At 38.7% G+C, this 12642-nt stretch overlaps 1 protein-coding gene across 3 annotated transcripts in view; it reads right to left on the bottom strand.

Moving 5' to 3' along the window:
• Nucleotides 1–12642, bottom strand: part of syt1a (synaptotagmin Ia) — a 193841-nt gene that overhangs the window by 15794 nt on the left and 165405 nt on the right. For all 3 annotated transcript variants that reach the window (XM_034225858.1, XM_034225857.1, XM_034225859.1), the window contains 3 exons: nucleotides 7641–7808; nucleotides 6175–6342; nucleotides 2470–2587 (listed from right to left, as the gene is read on the bottom strand). In XM_034225858.1, the coding sequence (XP_034081749.1) occupies nucleotides 2470–2587; nucleotides 6175–6342; nucleotides 7641–7808 (454 nt within the window). The remainder of the gene's footprint in view (nucleotides 1–2469; nucleotides 2588–6174; nucleotides 6343–7640; nucleotides 7809–12642) is intronic.

Genomic DNA, 12642 nt, shown 5'->3' with positions numbered 1-12642 from the left:
TCCTTAAGACGCCCTGTGGATGGAGGCTAATTATTGTTATTACAGACCTGCCCATTATTTCATCCATCTGCTCCACTTTTAAGTCCATTCTCGGAGCAGAGAAGCAGTTGCAACTCAGGAAAATCAAAACACAAACTGTAATTCAGAGTATATTCTGAATGTGTGTAATTAAAAACATGTATTGTACTATAACCGTATGTTAAAAATGCACCCTATAATCACACTGATACAAAAAAATCTAATTAAATGTTACATACAGTATGTGTCAAACTGTCTGGGTTCTCTGCTATTTTCCGTCTCTGTTTGAGAGGAAGCTGGCCTTCCAAGTGAACACATTAACACCTTTTATATTGGCTAGGCGATATGACTGAAAATCCCATGATGCAAATGAGCGCAGATGAGCTAATGCCAGTAGCATAAAATGGCAGCCGAGGAAGGTTTATTTTTTACAGGAGGGTGGCTGCTTGGCACTGGTCTAGTAGATGAAAGGAAGCTGTGAGCTTTTAACAGGTGTTACTGTACAGCATGACGTTTGGGCTTATATAGAGGACTGGGCTGTCAGGCAGGAAGAATTGGACCCAGGTGTATGGTGATTGCAACAGAAAGAGTGAAGGCGGGGGAAGTGCACACCGGGGAATTTTAAAATGAAACCACTCAAGAAAGTCCAAGGAAAGGCAGGATGGAGAGGAGGGGGGGGGGGGGTCATTGTGTGATTTTGCATTTGTGTTTCTGAGTGTGTGCATGTAGGGCTCTTGATGTCTGTGCGAGAGTGTCTGATTATTCATGTATCGTCAAATGAAATATATTTATTTTTTAGAGCTATAACAATGCTAACACTTTCTATGAAGCCCCTGTCTAAAATGCATTATGAACACAGTTTAAATTCATTAAAATCTGCTTATAGTATGTTATAAGAGTGGTGAGATGTCCTCCAAACATTTCATAACACTTTATAACAACAATCATAATCATAACAACAAATCAAAATACATTTTATTTGAATTTATAAGATCAAGTATCTTAATTTTTTATAATTGCAGGTATGATATCTTCCTTCCTAATTATATTGCTACAGAGCACCTATTTAGAGTAACTTATGATCACATTATATGGCATTATAGTGGTATTATAATGCTTTATTAAAGTGGGTGACAGTTATGAAGTATTATGATAAGTGACTTAGAAAAAAAGATCATACAATTCAATAATATAGAACATACAATTACAAAAGATATAGACATAGGGAAAGTAGAACAAAGATTAGGGCGAAATGTAGCTTTTAACCATGGTGTGGTTTCAAAAATCCAGTTTAATATGCACCGTTTTCACCTTTTCATGTGGTAAAAAAGGAGAATCCTTCTTTTGCACCTCACGGTAAAATGTTAAAAACAAGGTACAAGACTTCAACTGTGAATTTGTGCTCGTCCTATCAGTGATTTACCAAGTTCTTATCCCTTAATGAATCAACAGACCATCTTTGAAGGAAACTGACTCCATGTTGTTTGTGCTGTCATCTGCGGCACATTCAGTTACCATGACATCAGACCGGTATTCAGACCTGACTGTATTGTGATAAATGTCATCTATTGATCCTAATGCTGCATGGTCGCACGGTTGGAGGAACGCCACAGAAGGAATAGGATTATTTTTTCTTCTGGGTCCATTCTTTACTCAACATCTTGTCTTCCTTATGCTCTCATCATTAGTGTTTCCCAGTGATGGAGGAAGTATTCAGATTCATTACATTAAATACAAAAACATAAACAACACAAATACTCTTACAAGTTAAAGTCCTGCATTACATTTTAAAGGAATCTAAGTATTATTAGGAAAACGTACTTAAAGTATTAAAAGTAAGTATAAAGGTAAGTATTAAGTGTGCAATGCAAACTATGTCATTACATTACTTAAATTATAGCAACTAATGATTCGTTTTTGTTTTGGATAGATGTACTTTATATTTTTTGAAATAATTGATTTATTATATATTTTGTAAAGGATCTGAAAATAGCAAGAAATGATTTGAATCCAAATCTTAATTTCTAAAACACCTATGTTATATACACCTAAATATAGCAAAGTTAAAAGCAGAATATTACCTTCAGAAATGTAGTCAAGTACTGTACTGTAGTAGTGGAAAGAAAATACTGAAAGTACAGGTACCTCAAATCTGTACTTAAATGCAGTACTTGAGTAAATGTACTTTCTACCATTGCTGGGTGGCATGTGTGTTCCTTTTACACAACCTTTATTACAGTTTCTTCACCATCTGGACTTTTGTAGAAACATTTTAGGCTTAAGCCATGTCTTTTTCTTTGACATTTTAATCGTGACCAGTGATGTGTTAGGGCGGTTGTTAAAAAAATAACCTTGTAGGAGAGTGCTGCAGTGCATGTATAATTAGAGACAAAAGGCCTGTCAGAGGGAACGTCAGTGTGCAATCACACAGGCTATGGTAATTGTTCTCACCTGACAAGCCTCCCACATCCATTTTCTTCAGGTTTTTGGCCTCCAGGACGACCACAGTCAACTTGCCAGCAGTGGGGACGTACCGCAGAGAGAAGCAGATATCTCCCAGCTTCTCTTGCTGTTGGACAGGCAGAGGAGAGGACTGTTGTTTACACAGCAAGTACTGAATCCACATTAACTGCATCACTGAGAGGCGAGGTGAGATAGAAATAGCTCCTAAATTCCCATCAAAAGCACGTTAGAAATTGTTCAGTGAACCAAACCTGAAGCTCTGTTCAACAAGCTGGATGTGCCGATATTAACGTGAATCAGAAGGATAACTTTTAATGAGCTGATAGTGTGTCTTTTAAAAAAGTAAAGATATTAACGGTTTAACCAGAGTACATTGACAGTGGGTTGTAGAGTTGTTTACATACATTACAGTGTTTACTTGTATAAGGGTGTACATATGCATATCATTCACATAAGATAGATGTTTCTGCAGTTACTATAAGTGCATACATTTCTATGCAGAGTGCTGTTTTCTGTCGAATATGCATGGAAAGATCAACACACATCTTTTGGTGGTTAGTGTAAAACTGCTAGAAATACACATTTTCATTCGAGGATATAATAAGTCTGCAATACAAGTAAAAAGATGAATAGAAAACCATTTGGTTTGGAGGGAAATATGCGTACACAATATTTCTCTATATTTCAAATGGTCTGCAGGACAAGCTGTAAACAAGGTTATGTATAATCATTTGAGCCAGATGTCCGCTGTCTTATTGAATACATGGGACAATTATGAAAACAATTGAAACAAATAACAAAAACAACAAACACACTATTACTCCTACTGCCATTTAAATTGCTAAAATAATTTTAGCAGGTTGATAATATCAAATGATTCATTTGATGGCAACCTCAACAAAATAATGTAAAATACCTAATGACAGGAACAATTTACGATTTACTGTATATCACGATACAAATAAAACACAACACAATACATTATATGTACTCTCTTGTTATAATATAATGTAGACAACACTAGACTCTAATAATATATCTTATATATGGATTTGGTTTATTATACATTCATGTTTTCTTATAACTCTTATCTGCAAGTGGTATAGGAATGGCAATCAGTGGACTTCAATGAGTCTTTGAATGAAAAAGCATTAACAATCAAGACATTCATCATTATGCACCAATATCAATCCAAAAGGAAGAAAAGGCAAAGTGTTATACATTTAGGTTACGCCATACTCACATCAAAACCTTTAAGAAGTGTACAAAAATACACTGTATGTCAAATGCAATGCTTCAAGTCACACTGCGGCTCTGAGTCATAGTCGCAGCCGATCAATTGTACGAGAAGTCCCTGCATGTTTTCTGCTATGGATTTGGTTTCTCGCTATGCTTTGAATGCTTTCTAATATTGGCTCTCACTTTTCTTTGCCGCTCATTATTTTTGCTGTAAAAACTGCAATCACTTCACTTGTTCAAACAAACCACCATCACAAACACAGCCTCATCCTCACAGGCTGAACAGAGAGCCATTCAGATTCTCGCCATCTCTCTTATAACACGACGAGCACACACAACTCTCTCTCAGGTAACACATGTGGTCACTTTCATTGGAAATTATAAATCAGAGTCAAATTGGACTTGATTATCACTTAGTTTTTTTCCAGGAGTCTTTTATCGAGTTCCAATCATGCACAATGAGTGTGCTGATAATGGTTGCAGAGAGTGTGTTTTGAACTTCTTCCGACCCCTTTTTGGATGTGTAATTAGCTAAAGCTTTGTTGTTTATTGATATCAGACAATGATACTACAGATTATTCAATTATTAATTACATATTTCGTTTTGTTATTGCATTCATTTGTATAGTTCTGTATCATGTCTGTATCACCTTTTGTTTCATTTGTATTTTCTTTGGTTTTACACACTCGAAAAAGAAAAAAAAACTAAACATTATAGACCCCCCTAAATATTGTAGTAGTTGCACAACAAAAACCAATAAATAAATGCATTAGCCTTTAATCAACACTGATTCATGCTCGACTGGAGGCCAGCGAGAGAGGTAGTGGCCAATGAGTAATTACAGTTTTTTAGTGTTTACAATGAACTGTAAAAGGCCAACTGCTGCCTTTTCAACTCAAAGGGCATTTCTAAAGCTTTTTACTTCATATTTGACCTTAAAGATTAAGAGAATTGTGACACCTTGGTGTATTAAATCTCCACTGAGCTCGCTGTTAAGAGATTTCAACCTGAAAGAACTTCTCTTTCTTTGTGCGTTTGGACTGATATGCTTTCTCAATGCTTTATTTTCTTTGTATATATTTAAAGAAAAATGTTTGACTCCCGAATGACATGTTTCACATATTCAAGGGGTTGTGAACAGCTCAATAGGAGAGTGATTTCTCTCCTCAGACTGTTTTCTTTGAATATTTCAATATAAAAAGAGGCCTGATGAGGTAAAAGTATCCAGTCTTTCACAGAAAATAAGAAAAGGAAGAGCAGAGATATGTATTTCTGTTAAAAGGTATGACCTTAAATAGCAACAACGTCAGCAGTTTATTAAATCCAATCTAAGTTTCTCCTCATTTCTTGTCACTTCTATTAACTTTTGAATAAAGCGATAAAATGCCCATTCATACATGTATGATGTTTTTTTCCCCATATCCCATTAATAATATTTTCTTATCCTTCAGCACTTTGGCCTTACCGTTCAGTTGAAAACACATTGGTTCCTGCACAGCTGGGATTTAGGTTGTATACAAAGCCGGCTTTTACCAACACACCCTGGCTGCACAAACACAAAAGTAAAAATGACAAGTTGTGATTTTAAAGTGAGGCTATTGGTTGTGAATTTTTCTTTTGAACTATTGGAAATAAAGTGCTTTTAAATTGAGTCATCAACAGCTAGCGCTGCCGAGCGACAAAAGAGTCCTTTTGACTGTGGCAGGTTAATTTGCAGATTTTTACAATGTGGCATAAAAGCTAGAGGAGAGATGGATTTTTCATCACTTGTATGCAGTCATAATTACTGTTCGGAGCCAAATTGTGATAAGATTTATGAATGTAACAATGAAAGCTTCAATGTTTTTGAAGGTGGAAGGCAGCATTTTTTTCTGCTTCTCCTCTCCACTTAGCTTTATCACGGCAAAGCATCACTCCTGTGTCTCAAGCCGTGCGTAGAATCATCAGGTGCAGCTGTACAATCGACGAAAGAAGTATACTGATGCCCTTCAACTCAAACAACACCAGCAGCGATTCGACACTGCTATAATTAACCTTTAAATCTAACCACTGTAATGCTAAAAATGAGGTTTCCCTGGCAACATGTGCTATATGCCATGACATTTACCATGAAAATTGAATCTCCTGAACTGCTGCCTGGAAAGTCACACTTCTATTAATTGAAGGGGAAGTGTGGACATCTGATTAAGTGACATTTCAAGGAGAGATGAAGTACTTCAGGCATCACATTTGTTGTTCGAGCATAATTGGCTTGCTCAACAAAGTAAAAGTAATCATTGGGATATCACTAATGCAAGCACCAATAATAAAATGTCTTAATAATGAAGCAGCTGCTGCCAAATCTGAGCCTTGACAAAGAGATAGGTGTCACAAAATGATTTCAAACCTACTCATTTTAAATTTCTTTGGTGATGATTGAACTTTTGGTATGTGTCAGCCCACAGAAGTCTTACCTCTTCCTTCTCAGCACTCAGCAGATCCCGCCATTCCTCCGTTACGTGGCTGAAGTCCACTTTGTTCATGGGCACCTTGATGTCGCCGATGGCATCGTGTTTAGAGAAGCGGTCAAAGTCATACACCGTCATTATCAGTGTTTTTCCACCGAGCTCCACGTAGGGAACCTAAAGATGATAACAACAGAAACTGATCAAAATGGGCTAAAAGCAGACAAACCGCCTCACATCATCATTTACAGTGTCATGTTTGTAAAGGAGCGCTAATCGTTGACAAGTTGGAATAAAGAGGCGCTCTGAGAATAGAACAAAAAAACATTAAACACGACAATATGATGATGAAATGATGATTGACTAAATAAGAAGTGCTTTTAGGTAACAATTCCTGTAATTCAACGTCAACGTTTTAAGTTTGCAGGCTAGGCTAACATATCAAGTTCTAGCAACCAGTTACGAGGACATAGAAAACAGTATATCCATAATTTGTTTCTTTAACCTCGGCCATTACTTATTTATAATTCAACAAAAACAAAAAATGATCCTGACGTACCAGGAACACATGTGGGATGTAATGCAATCCATTCTCAATACTCTAATATTTGTAAAGCTTATTATGTAAACATTTTGTTGACAGTAGGACGAGCCTTGATTTGTTGCATTGTTATTTAGGACATGATAATATCATAAGTTCTGTTGTATAAGGACTTACAATAAACATTCAATTCCATACATTTAGTCCAACACAGAATTAAATGCCAAGCAGAGTCAGGTGTGTGTGTTTTCAGAGAGGGTGGATGGTGACATTTTAGCTGTTTCCAAACCAATCACTACTCCTCCAGCCCCCCCACCGAAAGGCCACCGTTATCAGGCTTGCAACCTGGGTTGGCTAACACACAGGTGGGAACTTTTGATCCATGATTTTTCTTCAATTTTGGGACAAAAAGGTATTAAATGGAAAGGACTTGTTACGACACAAGAATAGATAGTGTGAGAGAGATAAGACTCCCTGTTTTTCTCTGCCACACATTCGGAATCAAGCATTATGAAAAATATGTACAAAAATAAGCCTTGTATTGAGATGGATATCACATCACATTATGCTTAACCTAACACCAAACACCTGCGCTCTTCACTGTTGGGTGAATAACAAAACTTTTTCCACAGCTGAGCGACAGCCATGCATCTATTATGGCCGAGGCAGGGCCAGGGTGTAGCGGTGCATCTGCCTGTGTTAATCCCAATCACACTGAGCCTCAGCGTGTGTGTGTGTGCAACTGTGTGTGTGAGAGATATTCTGTCAGGAGCGTGTTAATGTGCCAGCTGGTTACTGTCTCCACACCTTCCCAGCAGTCACGGCTGCATGCAAATCAGATTGTCAGTGGAACCAAAAGATCTCCAGCTACAACAAAGTCACTTGAAATGAGCAAAGCTTTTCGAGCATCAGGCAGAAGCAAGTGAAGATGTACCTTGAAGATGAACTGCTCATTGAAGGTAGGGTTGAGGGTCTTCCTGTGGACTTTGGTCTCAAACTTCTTCTTCTTGTCCGGTAGCAGGTAGACCTTTACGTATGGGTCAGATGTTCCACCCATGTCCATAGCAGGCAGCTCGGCAGCCTGGATGATACCCACCATGAGCTAAAAGTGAAACACAAAGGGTGAAAAAAGTGAGCGACGGCATGTCAGATTGTCAACTAATTCAAATGTCTGTAACAAATCATTCATCTCACCAACATCCTTACAGATATATGTTTAAAACGAAAGTCTATCTCTTATTTAGGGCCGTACAATATATAGTGAACCATATCGCATTTGCAATGTTAGTCAAAATAATCGCAGTTAGTTACTTTGTCCAAATCATTCAGCCCTACTTCTAAATCTTAACACCTTAAGGGCCATTGTCTTGTCTTCTGATATCACTAGCAATCAATTAATTTTAATGGTGGCTTAAAGATGATTTACTGTCATTTTCTCGAGGATATAGCAGCAATTTTAAAGGTTATGTGTGCAAATGCTGACAGCGGCTGTAGAGTGTGTAAAGGTCAGGATGTGTCAGAGCAGGAATGAGAGGACTGTTTCTCTTCACATAGGGCGGATAATTGATAACCACAGTGGGGGGGGCCGGGGGGCTGCTTGACCTGCCAGTCAAGAGTCTCTACTCAGAAGCCTCTCAGGAGAACAGCTAGTCAGTCAATCAACTCGCTATCAGGCAGCCATCAAGCAGCAATCTGGAGGCCGACCAGGGCAGAGAGGCACCGGTAACTGTGTCCTGCTACCAGTAAAAACATACTATATGAAAAAAGTAGGAAACAATGACATATGGCACCAGTTGGTTATTGCAATATGGCAAATAACCAACTCTTTGAGGGTGAGTCCATTTTACAGACATAAACTATAGATTGATGGTTTTATTTTTTCTTACAGAACAATGTTAGGATTTTGAAATGCTTCAGACATTCTCAGAAGCAGACCATGGGTCCTCATTTATAAAGCGATATACGCTCAAAAAATGGCGTACGCCAGTTTCTACGCAAAGTTTGCGATTTATAAAATACTAACTTGACGGGAAAACGTGCGGTCCTCCACGCAAACTCTAACCCATGCATACGCACTAAGCACAAAAACGGGAGAGAGAGAAACTGCGACACCGTTGGCAGAAGGAAGAATGGAGAGAAATATGTGGAAATAATACCATAAATAAAATGTTACCTCTCATTTATCATATAGCCTATGAAGAATTCATTTTCAACATTGATTAAAGCCAATCTTAAAATGATTAAACAAACGCCTGTTTGCGACTCCTCAGTGCACACAAAAACATAACTTGGAGAAATAAATAAATACGGATATGTTATTTAAAACCACCTGGAATATGTTGTGTTAATGTTATGAAATGTTTTCTCATAAATGATGCGGTAAGCAGGAGGACAGAATTACGTCTAAACTGACGTCGTGTTGCATTTCTATAGGTTGTAGATACGAGCATGGTTTTATATACTATCACGTTTAATCGTGTTTTATGCCGTTTGCCAAGACTTGATAAGTCGCTCGTAAAACACAGGAGGTATGGAAGCTAAGAACACCATATGTGGTCAATTGTACAGCTAATATAACACAACACATTAGTTGTATTTCCTTTAACTGGTGGATATAGAGTTGCAGCGGGGGGGTTGAGACGCACAGGCTGCAGTGGAGAGGCTGAGCACAGCTGATCGACAGCTGGAACACAAACCACCAAAAAATACAAACAAATAATTCAGATCCAGTCGTCATGACTCCACACCGGGGGGATTCCCCGTTCACTTCTTACAGTTTCTCATCAAGGGGGGGTCTCCTGTCCCCGGTACAAACACACTGCCTGAGGAAGGATGTGTATTGTTTTTGTCATTAACTTTTTTCGGGCCATTTATTTATTTATTTTGGTGACGATCCGACCTCCATGCTGCTCCCCTGTTCAAACTGCATCCACCAAACAATATGATTTATCTCGACCTCCCCAAAATAACCAGAATCTGACACGGTGTGAGATGTCTTTTTTAGCTGTTCTGTCGTCATTTCCTGCGATCTTCTTCATAAAGTCAGTCAGAATGAATGAATGAATGGGCGTTTCTTTGACTATTTCTAGGCAAATATGGGCGTTACGTGAACCCCGCAAAAGCTGCACCGCATTTCGAGTCGGTTGTGATTTATAAAGGGAAACCGGCGTAAGAAGTGCTGTACGCACTTTCCTCGCCGGTGCGTAATATTTGGTGAATCGGGAAGTGGCGGAAAATGTATGGACCTATTTTTCGGATTTCTACTACGTAAGCAACCTTCCCACGTGAATCCTACGCACGGCGTTATACATGAGGCCCCTGCTCCTAAAGCCAACGTTTACATTTTCAGTGTGTGGAGTGTTTTTGTCAAGCATAATTCAAAAGAAAACGTTTTTGGAGGTATTTGCAGGTTAAACAACAATGACTCAAGTGCAGGCCAGAGGCCTGTACTACGAAGCCGGATCTTTGCTTAGCGAGGTAACTTCGGGGTAAACTCTGGGTTTCCGGTCCTACGACGCTGGTTCTCTTTTTTACCGGGGTAGATCTCCATGGTAACGTATGATGAACGGCAAACCTGCTCCGGAGCAGGTTAGGTTGCAATCAACTCAGTGAAAGCACCGCCTGCTGACCAATCAGAGCTCAGTGTGCAGAGTTTAAAGTCATATTACAGGATAAAGGAAGTACAGAAAAACTGCCGTTGCTGGAAAGACGGCCGGCAAAAATCAACTGACTGTGTGAACGGGAAAATTAATAGAATATCACAGTCTCCCATCTTCAGAGCAATCTGACTAATATAACATTAGCGTTAAGAAAGCTCCTAGGCTACTTAAATATCTGCCACAACATAAGTAACCGGATCAAAGTAACATTACGTACAGTCCGCGGCACTGTGAGTGCAGACGTCGATGTGTCCCATTATCATTCATATCACATCACATCTGTATCATATATTTCCTTATCTGAGTCAGCTTCTTGAGCCGTATCTGTCCGTGCAACACTTACAGTGTCACATACTGTATGCAGAAGTATTATTTTAAGCCAGTGGTTCTCAAAGTGGGGTCCGCGACCCCCCGGGGGTCCGTGGCACTCTGCCAGGGGGTCCGTGAAAAGTTTTCAGATTCATTAATTTAAATTATCATGATATCATTTTTTTTTTTTCCAACAAATAATCTTTTTTTTTTTTAATCTAAAATATTTCATAGATTACGTTCAAATCTAACAAATAGATACATTTAAAAATCAAGCTCGTTACCGTGGAAACAACAATAACTGTTACGTCAGTCAAAGAGCGCCTGCAAGCATCATAGATATATAACACGGCTAGCATACTACGAAGATGGACAGATTTTAAAACGTGTTCCTACATGTCTACACCACCTTGCCCTCTTTGGATTTAATCAAGAAACATTAACCCTGTATAATGTTAACCAAAACGTATTATTGGGAATCGCGAGAAGTTTCAGAGCGACAGAGACACAGAGCGTCCCCGTAACCATGGTAACTCACTCTCACTCCTGCCTGGTGCGCATGGCGCGAGAGGAGAGGGAGAGACGCAGAAGTGAGACTGATTACTTTGAGCAACATGCATGGGAATAAGTTACAATATAATACATTTGTGTATATTTCTCGCTATTCAGATGGTCATGGTGCTGCTGTTGCGCAATGTGCAGAAGTGTCTTCTTTTCGCACCATGACATTATCAGTTATGAATTTGTTTTTCACTGCTTGAGAAAACGGACTTGTGGCTGAGAGCGTGTGAAAAATGTCAATTGTGTGAGAGTTGGCAGCCTTGTGAACTCGCTTGACATTATTATGTATGAAACTGCCAATCAGATTGATTTACTTATTAATCGAAGGTGCCGGAACGCTGTTCTGGATCGTTCCGGCCCACTTTAACCCCTGTGTGTGTGTGTGTGTATGTGTGTGTGTATGTGTGTGTGTGTGTGTGTGTGTGTGTGTGTATGTTCTGAAATGCACTTCAAATGATCACTTTTCTCTTGATTTCCCTTTGATATTTTCTTTAGGTACAGTGTTACTTGCAGCTAATTGATTGATTGTTTTATGGGTATTCTGTGTTGAGATGGTGCAAATATTTTTAATACATATCCAATATCTATATATATTTCTAATACATTTCTCTTGTGTTGTTCTTTCACATAACTAAGACTATAGAAGTGTAAAAAATAGGCTACGTCAGATTATTCCAAGGGACATACAAGTCAAATCAAGTACATTTGTATTTATATAGCCCAAAATCACAAATCAGAATGAGGGGGTCCTTGGTGTATTCTCTATCTTGTAAGGGGTCCTTGGCTGAAAAACAATTGAGAACCTCTGTTTTAAGCAACACATTAAGTTGACAAAATACTTGAGTCAAATGTAATTAAAGTCAGATCCACTCATGTTTTAGATGGGGTGCCAGTGATATCATAAACCTGTTAATCAGGGGCGGCGCCAGGCGGTAGCTTGCAGTTGCTACAGCAACACCAACAATTGGCCTAGCAACTTCTAAGCAACCCCAATAAATGTATGGGTTTTTTATATATAAGTGAAATTCATAATTTGAAAAATGATTGATTCGAAAATGATATACTACAGTACAGTACAAGTAGCCTACTTATGGGTGTTTCATTCAAGCTCGGCTCCGTGTGTGTGGCACGAACGCGCGCGCGAGAGCGAGAGAGAGAGAGATTGTTGTTGCTGCGCTAACAGATATTAGAAGCTGTTTATACAACTAAGTGAAAGGAAAGTCCTCTCCTGTCAGATAACGTCAGCTCAGTGAGGTAAAGGACTCTCAGCACCCCCAACAGAAAATCTCTAGCGCCGCCCATGCTGTTAATGTACGCATTCAAATGCTTTTTTTATTACTAGCTGTATTCATCTTGCAGCTATGTGGCTTTTATCCTGGATAAAGTGTTTAAGTCATGGATGTTTAA

Source organism: Gymnodraco acuticeps, unplaced genomic scaffold (genome assembly GCF_902827175.1).
Source record: "Gymnodraco acuticeps unplaced genomic scaffold, fGymAcu1.1, whole genome shotgun sequence".
Classification (NCBI taxonomy): domain Eukaryota; kingdom Metazoa; phylum Chordata; class Actinopteri; order Perciformes; family Bathydraconidae; genus Gymnodraco; species Gymnodraco acuticeps.
This window is presented reverse-complemented; position numbering and strand designations above follow the sequence as displayed.